The sequence below is a fragment of the Dermacentor andersoni genome, chromosome 7 (genome assembly GCF_023375885.2).
Source record: "Dermacentor andersoni chromosome 7, qqDerAnde1_hic_scaffold, whole genome shotgun sequence".
Classification (NCBI taxonomy): domain Eukaryota; kingdom Metazoa; phylum Arthropoda; class Arachnida; order Ixodida; family Ixodidae; genus Dermacentor; species Dermacentor andersoni.
In genome coordinates this window covers 14,147,131-14,169,146 of record NC_092820.1, presented here as the reverse complement: position 1 = coordinate 14,169,146, position 22,016 = coordinate 14,147,131, and the positions used below count along the sequence as shown (strand labels likewise).

The 22,016-nt window shown below is 49.2% G+C and overlaps 2 protein-coding genes across 3 annotated transcripts in view; both read right to left on the bottom strand.

Annotated features, from left to right (window-relative positions):
• The window catches only part of LOC129386005 (chymotrypsinogen B-like), a 717,527-nt gene that overhangs the window by 149,849 nt on the left and 545,662 nt on the right, over positions 1-22,016 (bottom strand). The gene's annotated exons all lie outside the window — the stretch shown is intronic.
• Positions 8,465-12,768, bottom strand: LOC140219440 (uncharacterized). Its single transcript, XM_072289233.1, has 2 exons — positions 12,175-12,768; positions 8,465-8,572 (listed from the first exon to the last, which is right to left on the bottom strand). The coding sequence occupies exons 1-2, from the start codon at positions 12,766-12,768 to the stop codon at positions 8,465-8,467; spliced, it is 702 nt and encodes a 233-aa protein (XP_072145334.1).

The window sequence follows — 22,016 nt, the reverse complement described above, 5'->3', positions numbered from 1 at the left end:
GATCATTTAGTTAACGCATCTAATGATTACTTTACAGACACTGATTCCCATTTAACACTAAGCCCAACATGTACATTTCAATTCCCTGCAACTATAGACACTATTTTTTTCCAAGCGACAACCCCTACCGAGGTTTGTTCAATTTTTCTCAAACTGAAAAATTCATGTAGCTGCGATGCTGATGGCCTCCAAATAAGAACTATCAAGCACGTCATTTGTGACATTGCACCTGTGTTAACTTATATTTATAACTTACGCATAACATCAGGTACTTTTCCTGAAAAAATGAAAATTGCAAAAGTAATTGTATTATATAAGAAAGGTGACAAGCTTGATTAAATAAATTACCGTCCGATATCTATTCTCCCGCAGTTTTCTAAAGGTTCTGAAAAAATAATTCTTAACCAATCAACTTCTTTCAGCAATAAACAAACTAATAACAGACGCTCATACGGAACTAGCACTAGTAGCACAGAAAGAATATATACTGCAGAACCTCGAAAATAAGTCACTTGTAATTGGTCTATTCATAGATTTCATAAAAGCGTTCGACTGCATAAATCATGACCTCCTAATACTTAAGCTAGGGGCCTTCCTCTTCAGTTACTGACATCCTACCTTAGAAACCGACAGCAATATGTGGCTATAAACACTAGCAATCATCTACACGAAAAATACAAACAGGTGTCCCTCAGGGAAGTATCCTTAGCCTATTTTTGTTTAACACCTACATAAACGACATAGTTCTTATCCACCGAGAAGCAAAATTCATAAACTACGCAGATGATACGAGTGTTTTTTTATCAAACAACTCTTATACAGGCCTCATTGGTGCAGCGAACAACCTATTAACCAATCTCTCAAAATAGAGCCACGACAACTTTTTAAAACTAAACTCGAATAAAACACAAGCAATCATCTTTAAAACAAGAGGTACATGTACTCCATTGACCCACAACATAATTTACAACTCTGAGAAAATAGAGGCTGTTGACACGGTAAAAGTACTTGGCGTACATTTTACCGACACATTGCAATGGGACGCTCACGTGGATTTTGTAATCCAGAAACTGAGCCGTGTAACAGGTATACTACATCGAAATCGCTACCTTATACCAACGTCAGCTAAATTGATCATTTATAATGCACTGTTTGCCTCACATGTAAATTATTGCCATCTTGATGGGGCACGACATCAGTTTCCAATCACTCTAAAATACTATTGATGCAAAAAAAGATAATACGCGCTATCGCAAATGTACCATACAAATCGCACACTGAGAGTCTTTTTACCAAGTACAACATAACAAGAAGTCATCATCTCTACAAACAAACCATCCTACGCACCTACTACTTTCAGGTGAAAAATAGAAGCAACTTAATAACAAATATAGAAAACTTAAAAGAGAATACACCCACATGTGAGACGCGCCGCCATGAAAAATGGCTCATACCCTTTTCGAGGACAAATTACGGCCATCAAAGGGTCGCAAATACCTTGCCACGGCTACTAAATTCTAATCTAGAAGCCGGCATTGATATCCATGCCTTGACACCATCGGAGCTCATCTGTGTGGTGAAAACTACCATTTAGATCGCCATGGTTCCGTAAAACCATATGTATTCAATGAAAGATATGTAATTTATTTTTTGTAGCCCACTGTTCTTTATTTTTTCATTTCTGAAAGTGTTCTTTGCCACCGGTCTGCCAATATGTAAAGGGGGCCAGGGACCACTCAAGCTGCCAATACGCAGCTTTTACCTTGGCCCCCTCCATTTGCTTGTAAATGGGCACAAATAAAATGAAATGAAATATATATATATATATATATATATATATATATATATATATATATATATATATATATATATATACATATATATACTGTACTACCACATGATAGACCAGAAGCGCAGTTTGGCGACGCCTGACGCATTCTGGCTCATACTAAACAAGATAATACCACAGCTAAGGCTAGGCAGCATTCACAACAGCTAGCCTGTCCATTAACTACATGGCTCTAGTGAATGCTAAAATACTTGCAGGGATAACACCCTTTTCGAAAGGTGCTTTCCATACTACACTCATATTGAAAGAGTGGTGTCTGTCTTACACCCGTATAGAAAGGGTGTTATTTGTTTTACACCCATGTCTTAAAGGGCGCTTTTTACTTAACACCCATAAGCAAGGTGTTGTATTTTTAACACCCTTTACTCTGTGAGGTCTTAGCACCCTTTACATGGGGTGTAGCAATACCCAAAAAAGTGTCACCCACGGGACAAGCCATTTACACCCCTAAGGTTGTTCAAATTTTTACAGTACAGTCTGGTCCTGGCTTCTCTCCAGAATATTTATCCCCTTGAAAAGTGGTTCACAGGGGCAGGCATTGCAATGCGTCCCAGGCAAGTGCACCAATTCATATTTCGTTAAGGTTTGTTCATGTTCCCTGGCTCGATCATTCAGACAACATCCCGTCATACTACACCTATATTGAAAGTGTGGTGTCTGTATTATGCGAGACAGGGAAATTGGCAGGCGGGATGGCGAGCTCAGGAGGAAGTTGCAGCAGCGCCTCTACTGGGCCCATAGCAGGCGAAAGCGGCCGCGTCAGTGGAGAGCATACGAATGATAGGGCAGTCAGCCCCCCACTACAAAGCCTTCTAGTGCACTGTAGCAAAGGCAGGAAAACGCGTTTTGACAGGTTGAGAACAGAGAGTCGACTGGTAATCTTCAAAAGCAAAAGTAGGTTTTCCGAGTGGTTCTGGTGGCGCCCCAGTTGGGCAACCACCTCAATTCCAAGAAAGAGCAGGGGCCAATGAGCCCCACGGCGAGGCACGGCGAGGTAAACTGGATTTCCGCGAAGCTTGGATGACGTAGCGATGGACGGTCGCTACAGAGCTCCCTCCCTGGAATGACAGAACCTTAAGTGTGAATGGCAGAAGGAATGAAAAGTTAATGCTCAAGATAGGCTGGTTTCACGAAGTCGCACGACACTGTCTTTTCTTTGCCGCGAACAAGGTTTTATTTGGATGCGAAACCACACAAAATGGACCTTCGTAGGAAGGAGTCAATAGTGGCTAGATAGAGTCGCCTCGCAGAAAGACGTGCGTGGTTGCGTCCGTCGTCGGGGACCTAAACCCAGGCTGCCCCGGGAGATACGGGGTGGTGTAGGTCGAAGCTGGTAGAGACAGGAATGTAGCCTCTCTAAGTGCTGCGCGGCCCCTGGCCGAGTGCCTTGCTCGTTGTTGCAAAACTGGCCTGGAACGCGGATTGCTGACCCATAGAGCATCTCGGCAGCACTGACTCCGAGGTCATCCTTGAGTGTTGTTCGGAGCCGCAGTAGTACGGGGAGTGGCCTTTCCAGCCAGTGCTGTCTGTCGAGGGTGGTTGCCAATGACGCCTTCAATTGTCAGTGCAGACGCTAGACCATGCCGTTGCTTTGTAGTGGGTAAGCCGTGCTGTTATGAAGGCGCGTGCCGAGCATTCTCGCCAGGCCAGGACAAAGCAAGCTTTGGAATGGCCGGCATCCGTCAGAAATTCGCAAATTAAAACGATACCGCAACACCCATTTAGCAACAAATGCTCCCACCACTGTTTCAGTCGTGATGTATTGTACAGGTGTCGCCTCGGGTCCCTTTGAGTACCGGTCGAAACACACGAGGAGGTACCTGAAACTTCGGCAGGACGACAGAGACCCAACCAAGGCTAGTACGTGATGGAAACGGCCCTCGGGTGGCCGAAATGGCTGCGCCGCTCAACGCGTGTGCTTGATAACTTTCACTGCTTGAAAGGCTTGGAAGCTTCTTGCCCAGCTTCGAATAGCTAACCATTTATAATTATCGACCAATCTCAATCAACTTCCTCTTGTTGCAAGCTGCTTGAACACATAGTTTCTGGTTACCTTAACTCCTATCTTGCTGAAAATACCATTTTATCACCTGCACAACATGGCTTTCGGAAAGAAATGTCCACTGTGACACAGTTAGTTACAATTCATGATTTTTCTGTTGTGCTTGATAAATCAGGGCAGATTGATGTACTTATTCTAGATTTCCGCAAGGAATTTGATATAGTTCCCCACAGTAAACTTATTTATAAACTGGAAAGCATTGGCGTCCCTACTTACCTTGTTAATTGGATTAATGCTTATTTATAACACAGGGCACAGTACGTAGAGGTTAAAGGTTGTAAATCTGAAGTGCTGCCAGTTACGTCAGGTGTACCCCAAGGAAGCGTTTTAGGCCCGCTGCTATTTTTAATTTATATTATTGATTTGCCGGCTGCTGTTTCCGAAAATGTCTCTGTCAGGCTTTTTGCAGATGACTGCATTCTTTTCAAGAGCATAAACGTGCGTAATGATCATTCCCTCTTACAAAACTCACTACTAGCTGTTCATCAATGGTGCCTTAAATGGAATATGCAACTTAACCTAGATAAAACCGTCCTCTTTCTCCTATCTCTTACAGCCTTCTAAATCATTCTATTATAGAGGTCCCACATCATAAATACTTAGGGGTTACACTAACAAACGATTTAACCTGGTCTGCGCATATTGCAGACATTTGTTCCTCATCATTTTTCAAGCTGTGCTTCCTGAGGCGGAAGCTTAGAGGCGCTCCAAGTAAGCTTAAACGTCTTGCATACATAACATTTATTAGATCAAAATTAGAGTACGCGTCAGTCTTATGGGACCCGTTCATAAAGAAGGACATTTACCAGCTTGAGATGGTGCAAAGGAAAGCGATTAGGTTTATTTATAACAAATACAGAAGGCTTGATTCCCCTACGACACTGATGAAAACAAATAACATCCAACTAGTTCAAGTACGTAGGAAAATGTCCCGTTTGTTGTTCATGCATAATCTTTTAGCACATGAACTAAACATTTCGCATCCCGTAGTACTTAAACAGCTATCGTCTAGATGAACACACCACACAGGAAGTCATTCAACCAATTTTTGCAGGAACTGAAACATTCAAACACACTTTTTTCCCGAGGACCGTTTCCGACTGGAACTGTCTTCCGGGGGCCATTTTCCAGTCCTCTAATTTCGTTAAAGCTCTAGAAGAGTATTTGTTTGAGTGAATGATTGCTGTATATGTGCGTATACGTGGATATATGTATAAATATGTACATACACATTTTTCTGCTTGTTTATTAGCGGCAATCTGCCCTTCTTTCTTTCTTTTTCTTTTTATGTAGCAGTGTATTTCCATTCCTTGTATAGCCCCTCCTGCATGGGCCATAACTGTTGGCCTGCAGTATTCTGAAATAAATAAATAAATAAATAGTTTGGCCGATCGCTGACCAGACGAACTGGTCTGTGATAGGCCTCTGTGTCGCTCTGATGCCGGGATAGTTTAGCCCGCGCAGTGAATCAAATATTGGTCCCCGAAACTGATGGGGCACAAAGGGACAAGGAGGTGCCTGCGATGTGTCGCATGTGACCAATGTTGTAGTGTAGGGAAGCGGCACCTCTGCAAGCTGGAGTGACGAGCCTTCTCTCAGCAACTCATGCAGCTTGTGGTCGTTTTGCTGGCTGGAGGCTAGAGCATGAAAATCCAGAGGGCCAGCAGACACAGGGACAATCCGCGACAGTGCGTCAGATGCCTGATTTTTGGTGCCAGAGATATGGCGGATGTCCGTAGAAAATTTGGAGATAAAGGAAAGTGGCCGAAGCTCAAGTTATGAGTATTAGGAACTGTTGCTCTTGAAAATGAAGGTTAGCGGCTTTTGCTTAGTCATAATGTAAAAGCTCTAGCCTTAAAAAACGAAAATGCTTGGCAGGGCAACATATGGTCAACATCTCACTCCCAAAGGTGCTGTTGCGAGTTTCCGTGGGATTGACGCGCTTTGAGAAATAGCCCAGCAGCTTCCAGTCTGCCATCCTGCTGCTGCAGTACTGCATCCACTGTCGTGGTCGATACATCTGCCATAAGGCGAGTTGGGGCGTCGGGCATCGGATGAGTCAGCAACACTGCGGTCGTGAACCACGTTATGGCTAAATAGGCCAAATGGAGTACTAATTGCTGTCTTTGGAGTGTCACTGTGTTCGACAGCAATTTCGTTACGCGCTCATCAACTCGATCATGCTGTATGTTTTGGTTCCTGCGAGATGAGCGCCGTAGCCATGCAAGTGGGGAAAGGGATATTGATCCGGAGTAGTGACGACATTCAAAGCTCGGCAATCACCACGAGGCCGCCACTCGCCACTGTCCTGCTTTGCAACAAAATAGAGAGGTGAAGACCAATTGCTGGAAGGACAAATAACGCCGAGTTGATGCATGTGTTCGAAGTCATGGCGGGCGACTTCGAACCTCTGTCCAGCAAGCCTCCCTGGGCGGGCGGCGACTGGTAGGCTGGTGGTGGTGATATGATGCTTCACCTTGTGTTTCACGGGCAGCGCATTGTTTTGGGGCTTCGTAAGTTTTGGGTACACAGCAAGTATGTTGTAGCCCATTGAGTACTAAAACGTACGGATGCACGATGAAGTGAGGCTGCACTGCAGGCCATGTACATCGAGGTATTTGACGTTATCCTTTAGGAGCCAATCGCGAATACTCACACCTAGGTTTAAATGGTTGAAGAAGTCCGCTATCAGTATGGCAAAGCTGACGTCTATGTCGCAAACACCCATCTGTGCAAGCGTTGGAGTCCGGTGTCTATGATTATTGAGCAGAACCAATACGACGAGATGCCAGTGTTCACTGCGTGGAGCGTGGTTGTTGACTTGCCGCGTTGGCGATCTACGGCCTTGGCGGGTACGATAGACAGGTCGGCTCTGGTGTCGACGAGTAGGCTCTGCCGCTAGTGAAGCCCACAAGGAAAAATAGGTGGCTTGCTCGTAGGTAGACGTCGCATGCTATCGTTACGATTCGACGGTGCGTTTCCCGTGAACCAACAAAGCTGAGTGCAGCGACTTGCTTGTTCTCGAAAGCGACGCTGATACCAGCTCAAATGCCGCGGCGAGTCTCTAAGTGCACTGCGAGATTGTGAAGCCGAATGGTAGCGCCGAAGTTGGTCGTCAGTATTGGCTCTAGGCGTCAGCTTTTCCAGTGCAATGGTAAGGAGATCGACTGTTTCCTCCTTGCCCGAGAGTCAGTCTCCTGGCTCTGAGACTCTTGCAGCGGCGATAGGTAGCTGTGCCGAAGACGAGCTGCCGCATATGCGGTCAGTGAGTGCAGCTAGCCGATGGAGACTTATCTCATCGACACCTGTCAGTACCATGAGTGCCGACTGTGGGAGGCGTTGCAAAAACAGCTCGCGCAAAATTGGAAGCGGGCTCTCGCTTGCGGAGTGCTTACCTAGTAACTGACGGAACCAGTACAGCAGTATTGACGGTCATTGGCCACGTAGTTCCTCGTAGAGCAGCTGTTGGAGCGTACTTCGTTGCGATGGCTCGAAGAGCTGCAGGAACCCGCGTTTCAGGTCTTCGTATGCTGTGGCGGAAGGTGTAGGCGCTAGCTAGTTGTTTTTGGCATCGGTGATGTCGGAGGGTAGCGCGGCGACGATGTTCAGGTACTTTGATGCCTGTGAAGCAATTCACCGGAGTTGAAAACTGTCATCTTCTTGTATAAAACACACTCGGGGATTCTCGGGCCAGAAGCTGGGAAGCTGAAGCTTTGCGAAGATGACAGGAAACTTAATCGTGGCGTCGTCTCTGTCAGCAGGAGTAAGAGCAGCATCGTTCATGGCCTTTGTTCGTAAAAAGCATAGATGTCCAGGGTCCCCACTTTTTGGGAGCTTGTGACAGCTTCTTACACGTTTAGAAGGGAGAATCAACTGGCTTTACTCAAAAGTAAATTCAGGTTGGCCAAGTGGCTGCTGTGGCGCCCTCGTCGGCCAGCCACCTCAATTCCAAGAACGATCAGGGGCAATAACCCCCTTGGCAAGGCAAGGCGAGGTAAACTGCAATTCCGCGATTCCAGGACAACTTAGTGACGGACAGTTGCTACAACTTTACCGCTCGAGTGAAAGCGGTTGAAATGACTGATTAGGTCGGTTAACGCACTTGTGCCGTTTTCCCATATTATAAGTATGGCGTCAATGTAACTCAGATAGGTGTAAAATTTCAAAGGGTATGATTTTATCGGCTTTGCTTCCAGCTGTCCTTTGTAAATGTTGGCATACGTGGGAGCTAATGGTGTTCCCACGTGTGATACAAACGGGGGTTTGTGGGCCCAGGGCTCAACACACAGCGACAACCACATGGAGAACTGACTTTCTCTATATCCCTTCTATTCCCGGGTGCGCAGAGCATTCACATATACACAAAACACAACAATACATACAGCACTTAAACAAGTCTAGAGAAGGATTCGCGGTTCTATTTTAGTCTCCCGTGCCTACGCGGTAACGTTCATTGTCGTGAAGTTTCCGCTCTCACCAGATGGGCGACTAACTCACGCGCAGTTCCCCCGGCGGTGGGCTCACGGTACTCTGAATGCCCACAGCCGTGTCGCCTAGTGGAGTTGCCACGCCCCGGCACCGGGAAAAAGGGCGAAGAGGACGTTCACCGCTATGGGCTTGAGGAGTGTGACAGGGCCGTTGGCGGCGAGCTCTGCGGGTTCCTGCCAGTGTAACAGAGCCGGACGCACAGCTGACAGCTGTTGTAGCATGCATACAGACGCTACTCAGATAGCAGGAATAGGAATGGCTTTATTCCCAAACGCGCGCTGTTTATCTAGGTACGAACAAGGGCGTGGCCGTGACGTGATTCTGTCACAACACTTCTGCCAGCTTTAATTTTCTTTTTAATTGTATCCGCATCTATCTGGTTGCTTGCGTGTTCGTGTACTACGCCTTAAGGTTTCAGGATAGACTGCACTGGAACCTGCTCCAAGGTCTCGGCGCCTGGTGATCTTCAAGGCGCCCCGATGCTGGGGGCTCATGTGAAGATTGGTTTTGCAGTGTCTGATCGTCGCCCTGTGGACCGCTTGGAAGGGCTGTCATTTCTCGGGCCGCCATGGGGTCTGCTTGATCGAGCCGTCCTGGAAGTTGTAGGACTGAATGCGAGCTTCTGGCTGGCTGGTAACCCGGGCGCTTAGCTGAAACGATATGGTCGGCATGCACAAAACGTTCTTCGTTATTCACCCGCACTGTATACGTGACAGGACTAATACGGCGCGTGATCGTGCCTGCTAACCAAAGAGGGTCGCCCGGGCGAGTTCCTTTCACTCGCACCTCGTCACCTGCTGTGAACTCGCGCCACGTTGACCTTGAGCGGACAAAAGTGGGATGGCGCGATTCGTTCTTCAACCGGTTACTCAGCTACAGGTGCAGGAGGCTAAGACGTGTTCTTGGGGCCCACGTCAAAAAAAACTGAGCGGGCGTAATCCCAGTCGATGCGCAGGGCGTGTTCCTGTACGAAAATAAAAACTGATCGACACAATGCTGCATAGACTTGCCATGCTTTTTGTGTTCTCAAATTTGCTTTAGTAGGCTTTTCTTGACGGTTTGCACAAGTCGCTCCGCCGCCCCATTCGAAGCAGGATGATAAGGCGGAGAAGTGAGGTGGCGTATGCCATTAAAGGCAAGGAATGTAGAGAACTGAGCAGACGAGAATTGCGGTCCATTGTCTGTGACGATCATTTCCGGTAGACCGAAGCCCGCAAATATTCTTCGCAGCTCTTGCACAGTTGCTTCCGCTGTAGTTGTTTTCATGCACACAACTTCTGCCCATTTGGAATAAGCATCTATCAGAACTAGTAACCATCATGAGTTTGCAAAACCGAAGTCCAAGTGCACTGTTTCCCATCTTTTGCGTGCACGAGCCCAAGGAGTGAAGTCTACCTGGGACGGCGTGTTTTGCCTAAATTGACAGACTGCACAGCTCTGGACAGTGTCTTCTATGTCCGAAGTTTGCTGAGGCCACCACACATGGCTCCTCGCAAGCATTTTCATTCTAGTCGCGCCTGGATGTCCTTCGTGCAGCAATTTTAAAACCGGCGTAACGAGCGCAAGTGGCACAATTACGCGATTGCCCCAGGTCACGCAGTCTCGATCCAACGATAGTTCATGGCGTCTAGTAAAGTACGGTGCTAAATTTTCATCGGCAACTTTTGCTGGCCATCCATTTAATGTGAAGAAGTGGACCTTCGATAGGACTGGGTCCTTCTTTGTTGCTTTCCGAATATCTTCAGCTGATAAGGGCAGTTCGTCTGTTGCCGAGAAAAACTGCACGTAGTCACTGACGTCAGCTTTGTTCTTTAGCGGAAGCCGCGATAATGCGTCTGCATTAGCGAGAGCCTTCCCTTTCCTATATACCCATTTGTAACGGTAGGCCGCTAGTAGCAGCATCCAGCGCTGCATTCGGGCAGCTGATAGTGCTGGAATGGGCTTGTTGTGTCCGAGTAAGCCATTTAACGGCAGGTGATCAGAGTATATAGGGAACTCTCGTCCATAAATATATTTATGAAATTGTTTGATAGCGAACACCACGGCAAGCGCTTCTTTTTCTATTTGGGAGTACCCAGTCTCTGCTTTACTGAGTGTTCGCGAAGCGTAGGCTATCGGTTTTTCATGGAAGAGCACCGCCCCCAATCCGTATGCAGACGCGTCTGCTACAAGGCCTATTGACTTCTCCGGATTGTAGAAGGTTAGGACACTGTCACTCGTCAACCAACGCTTGCTCCTCTGGAAACACTCTTCAGCGTCTTTGGGCCACTGCCACTGCCGAGTTCCCTTCAGTAATTGATATACGGGTTTCAGCTGTGTGGACATGTTGGGGATGAACTTGGAGTAAAAAGATAGCATGTCAAGGTTCCGATTACGCTCTTAGTTCCGATTACGATTACGCTCTTAGTTCCGATTCATTCCTTGGAGCTGGCGCATTCCTAACAGCTTCAACCTTTTCCGTGCATGGCTTAATTCCACTTGCGCTAATAATATGCCCCAGATAGGTGACAGAGTCTTTGAAAAGCTTACATTTCTCTTGCTTGAGCCGAACGCCATGCTCCCGAAACCGAGCGAGGACTGCTTCAACGCGTTGGAAACATTCCATTTCGGACGCTCCCGTGATGAGGACATCATCGAGATAGCAGGCAACGCCCTTCACGCCTTTTAATACTTGATCCATCACCGACTGGAATATGGCTGGGGCACTGGAAATTCCGTATGGCATACGGCGGCACTGAAATAAGCCGATGTGCGTGTTAAGCGTCAACAGTTTTTGAGAGTCAGGGTGCACTTCTATTTCATGGTACGCAGTGGTCAGGTCTAATACCTTGAAGACCTTGCCTTCCGCAATTACTGCAAAGATGTCTTCGACTAAGGGTATTGGATAATGCTCCGTCATTATGCAAGGATTTAAGGTAATTTTGAAGTCTCCACACAGCGTCACCTTCTTGTCTGCCTTGGGGACGACGACCACTGGTGTAGCTCAGTCGCTTTGTGCCACGGGAACCAGGACCCCGTTCCGTTCGAGCTGTCGAATTTCTTCTTCGACTGCTGTCCGCAGGGAAGAGGGAACCGGTCGAGCCTTGCAGAAAACTGGTCTGGCGTCTTCCTTTAGGACCAGCTGTGCCTTGTGTCCCTTTATTAGTCCTACCTCCGTAGAAAAGACATCGCTATACTTGCGTAGCAGCTCCTCCACCATTCCGTCTGTCTGCACCGTGAATACGCTCCTCCAGTCAATCTTCAGTTCTGCGAGCCCGTCACGTCCAAGTAGCGATGGCTTCCTTCCAGGTACAACCACGACAGGCAACGTCTTGCGTTGTTCTCAGTAGACCACAGGCACTTCCGCTTGCCCTACAATTTCCAGTGGTGCGCCTCCGTACGTTCTAAGTTGCAGTCCTTTTTTGACTGGTGGCCGTGAACAAGACAGGGACGAAAACACGCTCTCGCTAATAATCGAGACAGCGGCTCCTGTGTCGATCTGCATCTCCACCTGCGTGCCTGCGATGTGCACTTGCACTCGGTAAGGTCGAGTCGTCGGTCCACTTTGCTGAACGTGAAAAAGCTGTAACTCTTCAACTTCTTCGTCGTTGTCGTTGAATGCATTAACCGCTTCTCGTTTTTTTTTCTTGCACGCCCGAGCCAGATGACCGGTCATTTTGCAATAATGACACCTTGCCTTTCGATATGGACAGTCTCCCGCATCGTGTTGCTCCGCACATCGGTAACAAGAGTTAGTAACGTCAGTAACAAGAGCAAGACCCGCGGAAGTCCTCGCCTTTTGTCTTTGTTGACCCTTCTGAATGACGTGGACGTCTTCGTCGAGAAAAGTCTTGTCAGAGGCTGGGCGGAAGCCTCTGGATTCTTTCGCAGCCAGTTCCGCGCTTCTGGCTAGGTCATACGCAGTTTCGAAGCTTAGCTCCTTTTTCTTCAGAAGGCTGGCTTGAATCGAAGCGTCGCTGAGGCCAGCCACGAACCTGTCTCGAAGAGCATCGTCCACAAACGGCCCAAAATCGCATCTTGCTGCCATATGGCGTAGTTCCACGGCAAATGCAGAAATTGTCTCACCTTCCATCTGGTAGCGGCGATTAAACTTGAACCTTTCGGCGATAACTTTGCTTCCCGGAGAGTAGTGTTCCCTCAGGACTGCGACGATTTCATTGAATGATTTGTCTTCTGGCTTCCCTGGTAGCAACAGGTCCTTCAGCGTTTTGTAGGGGCGTTTACCAATGGCCGTTATAAAGGCAGACTTCTTCAGGCTGTCATCCTTGTTTTGGGTCACTTTCCAGTAGAGGTCAAATCTTTCAACATAAGACATGAAATCTTCTTTGCCATCATCGACGAAAGGCTCGAAATCCAAGAACTTCGCCATTCTTCTTGTCCTGCGCAATCTCGGCCTAAGTTTCCGATCCCATCTTCGTCGCCACTTGTTGTAGCATGCATAGAGACGCTACTCAGATAGCAGGAATAGGAATGGCTTTATTCCCAAACGCGCGCTGTTCTAGGTACGAACAGGGGCGTGGCCGTGACGTCTTTCTGTCACAACTACGGCTACGCAAACTGCCGCACTGTTTGGGCTCGGTGGCGGCTCTCAGGCGGGACCGCAGGCACGGCCACCAATGCGGACGGTTAGCAGTAGCCGCTCGTGCTTGGGCTGCCCGGCTGTGCAATCGAGATGAAGCGGTAGCCGTCTCAATCGTTTCCGGAACAAGGCCCACCAGGTCGTCGCCGTGCCGTGATCGTTCTGCCGAGCCATCCAATTCCGAACCATAGAGCGAACTCTCCTCGCGTGCCTCCCCCCGCGCTCTTTCTTTTCTGCCTCGTCATCTCGTCCCGCGCAACTTCCCCAATCGTCAACCCCCCCCCCCCCCACTTTCAGTACGTTGTGTCGCGAGTTTGTGTCCGGAGGCGGCATAATGGCAAAAACTTGAGCACATATCACACACAAGCAATTACTTGGGACCGCACTAAAAAAATTCAAGGCATACACTGCACGCAGCTCTTCAGAGAGCGCGTCTCGGCTCATGTGAGGGGTGTTAATTTTTAGGGTTTTGATACGTTAGTGTGGTGTCTTCGCATGTAAGTCGCTCTAGGCATTAGTTCGCCCTTGAGATTGGGGAGAGGCGTGCTCAGCTCTTGTAGTAAGGCTGATGAGCGTGACTATATGCCTGTGCCCACAAAACACATCGCTCCTGTAAATCCACGTGGGTCGTTTATAGGTCAGTTCGCTCTGAAAAGTGAGTGTAGATTCTTTCTTCCAGCTGTACTTGTTGGTTGTAGCCTGTACGTCCGCTGGGCCATATCAACGGGGTTGTGTCTGATTCAGCGGAAGGTGGAAGCTGTTGTCGGTAACCATTGAGTTTTGTTGAACGCACTCGTTCCAGGAAGCTTTAGCTGCCGCTTTCGGAGGCTGGAGTTCCCGATTCGGGGTCTTTACTTTCAAGTGTCTGTTCCGTAGTCAATGTGCGTTATCGCATTTTTTTCCGTTGTGCACCGCTTCTACTGAGGGGTTCTTGACACGGGGCCAACAGAGAGCGCATCTCCTTCCATGCCGTTATTCTTGTCATAGGACGTTACCTCCAACTTGACGCCGTCTTTTCCGTCAATCTATGCTGTATATGTTTGCCCATGATTCGGATCGTCCAGTGACACTGTTCCTTTTATATATCGAAGCACAACGTCATTATTGGCTTCCCGCATGCACCTAGCCCGAACCTCTCCCACGAAAAATGGCGTATCTAGGAATACCATAGCTTCCGGTAGACAACGCAGCGTGCGGTCCAATAGGACTACCGGCCTGTGGGTACCGCAAATTTTTTTCTTGGGAACCAATGACGGCCGCACGACAACAGTGTTGCATCCATTGTCACGCAATACTCTGGCGAGACAGTTTCCCAGGGACCCTTTTGCCACAGGCATGTCAACAATTTGGTCATTAGCTGAAACATGCCAACAAAATGTTGCGCTGACTACCGGTATGCTTTCGGCATCTCGAGGTAACCATTATCTGTCGGCTCATCCTGCGATTTGTCTAACAACACCATGCAGGAGGATTCTCTCCTGTCCACGTTACAGGTTGGCCAAATATCGCCTTGTGACCGATCTTGGAACCCATGTGCTGATGTGCTGAGCAACTTCTTTTTGTCTGCGACTCAATTCGTCATCAGCCCTATTTCCCGCTTTGTCGCATTGGAAACAAGGCTCGCCATCTCGAGCCGTCTTCATGCCTGACTCCGTCTTTGATGCAGATGCAACCGTTGTCTTGGTAGTCCCCCCCTGGCTCAGGTTTTGTAACATCCTGGCTTCCATGAAGATGGCCGCAATCTGGGAGCAACTCTTCAGCGTTAGGCAGCTCCCTTCCTTCAAGAACACCCGTAGTTCTGGAGAGCAGCCCTTAACGAATGGCTCAGTAAGAAACATTTCACTATGGCTGTCATAACTTTTCTCCGCCTTTTGCAATTCGACCCAGTGATCGAAATGGCTGGCCAGCCTGGAGGAGTAATGCATAGCAGCCTTATTGTCTTCAGGACTGGCTTGGCGAAACTTATCACGGTATCCCTCCGAAGTGCACCGAAAACGCTGCAAGAGTGCGGTCTTGAGCTGGTTATAGTCCAGGGCAGCATAAGGATAAAGACGACCAATGACCGTTAGTGCTTCTCCGGTCATGCAAAGACTCAGTAAGAGCACCCATTTCTATGGCTGCCATTCTTGGCACTTTGCGACACGTTCAAAACGTTGCAGCAAAGTTCTAGGTCATCTCTGCATTAATTAAATGTTGCGATTTCTCGGTGCGGACTACAAACGGGTGTCGTCACGGGCGGACTCGGGCTAGCCTGTGCGGCGGCCTCGGAAGCCTGTGCGTTACAACAACTCTCCTGAAGTTTGAGCTCAAGTTCGCGGACTTTCTGATCTTACTCTAGCAGTTTCTACTGCAGGGACATTTCGCTGCACTGCGTTCCTCTATTCTCTTATCGCGCAGTCTAGCACGCTCCACCTCCACCCATTCTCTTAGCGCTGTGTCTTTCAGACCTAGATTTCCGCCTAGTCTGTACAGTTTGTCGGTTTCTGTGTCTCCCCTTCGTGCATGAGCATTGGCTCTGGATGGTTCAAGCCAATCCTGGAAAGCTCGCCAAATGTGATTGTCGTACGTCACCGATCTCTGGGCGTGCCGATGCCACGAGAGCTGAGGTTGGGAGACGCAGGGCAGCACAACAATTTTAATTACACTCAAAACCCAAAATAAAACTCAGCTAAACTAAAACACCACAAAGAAATGCCAGCACCTATACAACCTACGAAGCGGACACTAAAGGCTAATACTAAGTCGACATGGACTGTTTAAATATCATTCCAGAAACTTCGCAACGCTTGTTTCGTGCCAAGTTTACTTAGTTTACGAGAAAATTGTATCTGAAGGGTCCGAATACCTTTTTCACATTTTAAATCTCCCGCCACCCAACCGGGGGGAGTTGTGATGTTGCACCCGCTAACACTGCCCTTTGGTGACGTGGGTGAGTAAAATGGCGCCCGAGAGACGGTGGTACCGAGCCAACACAGATAAAGTCAGAGCGGCGGATTCGCCGCTCCAGCTGCTTTTTGGCCAAGTGGCGTACACCGTTCAGGTATCCCACGACTTCACGTGGAAGCTGAATTCTCTGCTGCTTGCAGTTAGTGCAAGTTTCGCGAGCCAGCAAAACCATCGCAGCACTGCGCAACAACGAAAATACTGAAACGCGAAAGCGTGGTACTGTAGAGTCGAGTGAAAACGAAACCTCTCGACCGCTTGCGTAGCTGTCAAGGGTAATTTCAATTAGTTCTTTTCTCTACAAGGGAAATAGATTTGGACAGGTAGCATTTTATTTCATATCATAACACAATACAAGAATTTTTTTGCAACGAGTGCTTGAGTACTATTGACAAAATCCAACTGAGGAGTGCTTTCGTCATCGGGAAAGTTCTTGAAAGTTCCGGAGGAGCCTCTAATCACGTCTTGCATTTATCTCAATTGCTTGAGTATTAAGCCTCTCTTCGCGAAAACATTGACGCCTTAGAGACTCTAGAACGCTAATTTATCACTTTAGCTTGACTTAACATTTGCCTTTAGTGTCCCTTTCACAATGGCAATATATGTCCTCACTGCCAGTCGCGTCAGTCCTCGGTGCTTTCCACTCGAAAGTCAGACAACCCTAGCCTATGACTGCGCACTAACAGAAAGGAGCGTTCTTACATACTTTTGACGCCGCATGTATCCTCCGAGTCCGGTGCGTGTCAGATCTTGACCATAGTCGGTGTTCTCACCGACCCCGTCTCTGATGCCGGTGTCCCGAACTCCGTCGATGATGTGGCACCATGGCCTCACCAGCTAGGCCTAACTCGGGATTCCACCGCTACTTCTCCGAGTGCCGACGAGACGCCCCGGGGGCTATCGTACGTGCGGCGTCTGAAGGGGGATCCTTCCTGGAGTGCCCGGGACTGCCGTGAGATGCTGCAGCAAGTCTAAGGAGCCTCGCTCAAACGTTGCCGACGTCGACGGCCACAACCTGGCCCACCAGCGCCAGGGACTTGACCGAACCTCCATGGCTTCCGCCGCCAGTGCGATGCTGACGCAACGACCTGCTTGGCCCAGAACCACGTCAATAATGCCAGCTCACCGCCGCTTCTCTCTCGATCACAGCTCGGGTTCGCACCACGGGGTCTCGTGCCGTTCGGACCGATAGGTGTACATCGTCCTCTTCCTTTCCTTCTGCGCCGCACGCCTGTTACATATGACAGTGATACAAACGGGGGTTCGTGGTCCCAGGGCTCAATACAGAGCGAGAAAGGCAAGGAGAACTGACATTGTCTATATCCCTTCTATGGCCGAGTGCGAAGAGCATTTACATACATACAAAACAAGAATACACACAAAACGTAAACAAGTCTAGAGCAGGCTTTGTGGTTGTATCGTAGTGGTCCAGGTCTACGCGGTAACGTTCGCTGTCGTGAAGTGTCGGCTCTCATCCGACGGGCGATTAACTCACGCGCAGTTCACGACAATGTCCTCTCGGTACTCCGAATGCCCGCAGCCGTGTCGTCTACTGGTGCTGCCATGCCCCGGCACCGGGAAAGAGCACGAAAAGGTCGCTCACCACTCTGGGTTCGAGAAGTGTGATAGGCGTGTTTACGGCGAGCTCTGCGGGTTCCTGCCAGCGTAACAGGGCCGGAAGAGCTGCTGGCAGCCACGTGAACTGCAGCACTGTTCAGTTTCGGCAGTGGCTCTCAGGCGGGACCACAGTCACAGCTACCAATGCGGACCGTTTTCCGCTCGTGCTAGGGCTGCCCGGCTGTGCGATCACGACGGATTGGTAGCCATCTCAATCGCTTCTGGAACAGGTCCCACCAGGTCGTCAGCGGCCCGTGATCGTTCTGCCGAGCCGTCCAATTCTGAACCACAGCGTGCGCTCTCCTCGCGTGCCGCTCCGCCACCCCCCCGCTCACCACCGCGCCCTCTTCCTTTTCTTCTTTGTCCAGTCGTCCTGCACAAACGCCCCACTCGTCACACCATGCTGGTGCCGAAAGTTTGCAGGTAGTGAATAGACTCGAATTCGACATAGTTGAGCCTGAGGACTATCCTAAGGAGTCACAGGTAAACTGAACGTGCGTGCGCGTTGCGATTGACTGCGAGGCATTTCGATACGGCTTCAATTTGTCCACTCATGGGCATGTTAGAGTAAAGGGCAGGAACGTCTTAAGTGACTAGAATAGCGCGATCGGAAATATTTTGTGAACGTTAATGCCGTCGATATTTCGAAGAAAGTGGGGAGTGTCTTGAACAAAATATGAGAGGGTGGTGGCGATTTTTTTGCACATGCCGATTTAAGAATTTAGATGGTGATTCCGTAGGTGTGTTGTTTGAGATACCATAGGCCGACTTTGGTTTCCTGCTGTAATTCTTTTACGGGAACCTTATGCACTTTTGGAAGACGTTAAAGGTGACTGGCTTTTTTGTTCTTGGGCATCTTGAAACGATATTAAGGTTGCGCGATTAGTTCCCTGGACAGAAGCTCCGTTATTGTGCTTTGCACAAGATTGCTGTAGTCTGCAGTTGGTTAGAGTCGAGCTTCCTGTAATGGGTGTGGTTGCCGAGTTGCTTGGAGGCGTCATTTTAGAACTTTTCTATAGGCCAAATTACGATGCTGCCACCTTTGTCCGCTGGTCTTATTACAATATAATTTGTTTCGGTCCGCGAGTTCTTTAGGAATTTGGTGCTAAGCAGGCGACCAATTGTCAAGTTTCCGGCAATGCAACGTTGACTCTAGAATTTTCTTTGAGGTTACCTTTACATATAAATCAAGGTATGTGCACTGCTCAGCTTTCGGCGTCCACATGCAAGGTGGTCTGAGAGAGTATCTATCCGGTTGTCCTACGTCTGTGCTGTAGAAAAAGAATTCCTTGATGCGCATGTACCTTTAAAACTCTGTCATATCTTTGTTTAGTTCATATTGTCACGTGGTGGTGACGTTGAAGAACACAGTAGCAAATACTTTTATTGGGCGAACCTGTCCCTACAAAAACAGGCTAAACTTATAGCACAACGATAGCGGCGAACACGGTCGGCGATCTTCGAAAATCTGATCTGCGGGTCAAGTGCGTCGGCTTTTAAACAGCAGTCATCGAATGTTCCAGACTAATCGTTGGGACCCGCATGCCTTCCACAAAGTTCTACAACATTCGAGTCACGCGATGAAATCAGATAACACAAGGTTCGGCGACAACAGACAGCGGATACAAGCAGCGATAACTTTCCAGAAACTTCGGATACATGCAGACGCGTCCCGCGCTGTCCGATAACATTTGTTCGGCGGCGAAACGTGCTCGCCCGTTAAATATAAGTACACGTGTCAATACCTCCCTCTTAAAAACCATCGACCCGATGCTGCAAACAAACGAAAGTAATAAAAGAAAAGCACTCCTAGCAAAGAAAACAACAAAATAAGGAAGTTCGTCACCGTCCGTAAAAGGGTTTAAGACGCACCACGTGGACCACTTCAGATCGTGCGCGGCGTCGCTGTGAATGCGAAATGCCGTCTGGCACGACCTCATGGTCCAGTGCGCCAATACGTCGGATGACCTTGTAGGGTTCGAAATATCGTCGCAGTAGTTTTTCACTGAGTCCTCGTCGGCGTATCGGGGTCCACACCCAAACACTGTCGCCGGGCTGGTACTCGACGAAGCGTCGTCGGAGGTTGTAGTGTCGGCTGTCGGTCCTCTGCTGGTTCTTGATCCGCAGGCGGGCGAGCTGTCGGGCTTCTTCGGCGCGCTGGAGATAGGTAGCGACGTCAAAGTTCTCCTCGTCAGTGACGTGCGGCAGCATGGCGTCGAGCGTCGTCGTCGGGTTCCTGCCGTAGACCAGCTTGAACGGCGTGATCTGTGTTGTTTCTTGCACCGCCGTGTTGTAAGCGAATGTTACGTACGGCAGGACGGCATCCCAGGTCTTGTGTTCGACGTCGACGTACATCGCTAGCATGTCGGCGAGGGTCTTATTCAGCCGCTCCGTAAGACCATTCGGCTGCGGGTGGTAGGCCGTTGTCCTCCTGTGGCTTGTCTGACTGTATTTCAGAATGGGTGAGCTCCGCTGTAAAGGCCGTTCCTCTGTCGGCGATGAGGACTTCTGGGGCGCCATGTCACAGCAGGATGTTTTTGACATAGAATTTCGCCACTTCGGCTGCGCTACCTTTCGGCAGTGCTTTTGTTTCAGCGAAGCGGGTGAGGTAGTCCGTCGCCACGACGATCCACTTATTTCCGGTTATTGACGTCGGAAAGGGTCCCAGCAAGTCCATTCCGATCTGCTGGAATGGTCGGCAAAGAGGCTCGATTGGCTGTAGTAATCCGGCTGGCCTTGTCGGCGGTGTCTTGAGTCGCTGACAGTCTCGGCATGTTCTGACATAACGGGCGACGTCGGCGGTCAGGCGCGGCCAATAATACTTTTCTTGTATCCTCGTTAGTGTCCGGGAAATTCCGTGGTGTTCAGCGGTCGGATCGTCATGTAGGGCATGCAATACTTCTGGACGAAGTCCTGACGGGACAACAAGAAGGTAATTGGCACGGACTGGTGAGAAGTTCTTCTTCACGAGTAGATTGTTTTGAAGCGTGAAGGAAGGTAATCCGCGCTCAAATGCCCTGGGGACAACGTCGGTGTGCCCTTCCAAATATTCGATGAGGCCTTTTAGCTCCGGGTCTGCCCGTTGCTGTTCAGCGAAGTCTTCCGCACTTATAATTCCAAGGAAGGCGTCGTCATTATCGTCATCTTGCGGCGGCGGGTCAATGGGTGAGCGTGATAGGCAATCGGCATCGGAGTGTTTTCGTCCGGACTTGTAGGTTACAGTTATGTCGTATTCTTGTAGTCTGAGGCTCCACCGCGCCAGTCGTCCTGAAGGATCCTTTATATTCGCTAGCTAACACAACGCGTTATGGTCACTGACGACTTTGAATGGCCTGCCATAAAGAAAAGGGCGAAATTTAGCCAGAGCCCAAAGGATGGCGAGGCATTCCTTTTTTTATTTTTAATTCGAAAGCATGCCCTTAGGCATAATACAAAAGATGTTAGAAATACACGAATAGGTTCGACTCGTGCAAAAAATCTAGGAGGCAACGATGATGGGGTCCATGAATCCAACGGTCAAGGTCGGGTGGGCGGCCAGGCCGGAGGCCTGTTGCCCGGAGATGGCGGAGACGGCTTAGATGAAGTCTTGGGGACGTCCATAATAGGTGTGTCACTGTCACATTTTGGATTCCTGTGTTGCAATATAGGCACGATGAGCCATAAGGACCATGGTATTGTTGTGTCCAGAGAGCGGTCACAGACGGGGTGAGCGCGACCCCGCCACGTAGCCTCCTTAACGTAACCTCCTCTCGGCGGGTTAACCCACCAGGGAGGTCTGACCCACACGGAGGTATGAGAGCTCGTGTGGTACGTCGGAGGTTTTCCTTTTCCCGGATCAGTCGTCAACAGGCGTCTTCAGGGAAATGTGGAAGTGGGTATGTTGTAATCTGTGGGTGGGTTGCCATATCTGCTTCAAGGAGACCCGGCAGGGCTGTTCGAGGCACCCACTGGACGCGTATGAGGATATTCGTAGTGGCAGCAAGACAGTGAATGCTATCTGACAATAGAGTGGACCGAGATACCCTACGTATGTCGTGGATGGCTTGAGTCGAGTCTGTGCGAATGATGAGTTCAGAGTATCGAGCATCTTGAACAGTAGGTAGCAACGCGGCCAAGCCGTGTCGTATGGCAGCAAGCTCGGCAAGGTAGGCCGGTGGTGCAGGATGGGCAACGTACGAGCACGTTTGGCCTGCCTCTGGTATCAATGGACACACGAGAGCTGTGTGAATTATGGTGCCATTAACACTGGCATCAGTGTATGCTACAAGAGTCGCATCGCCTTGATTGCGATCGGCACGGTGAAAGTGGGAAACATGGGCATTAGCCTGACGAGGAACCGGGCTATACAGATGACCAAGAGGCTTATTGTTACTTAATTGTACCCGTTTCCACGGAGCTACATCGGGTCTCGTAGATGCTGGATTGTCTATTTCGTGTCCCATGTACCGGGCCAGTGAAGCAGCCGAGCCGAAATATGA

Coding starts and splice junctions, on each gene's coding strand:
- LOC140219440 (XM_072289233.1), bottom strand. CDS start 12,768: ATGGCGAAGTTCTTGGATTTCGAGCCTTTCGTCGATGATGGCAAAGAA. Junction 8,573..12,174: donor AGGGTCAACAAAGACAAAAG/GCGAGGACTTCC, acceptor TTACACTGGCAG/GAACCCGCAGAGCTCGCCGC.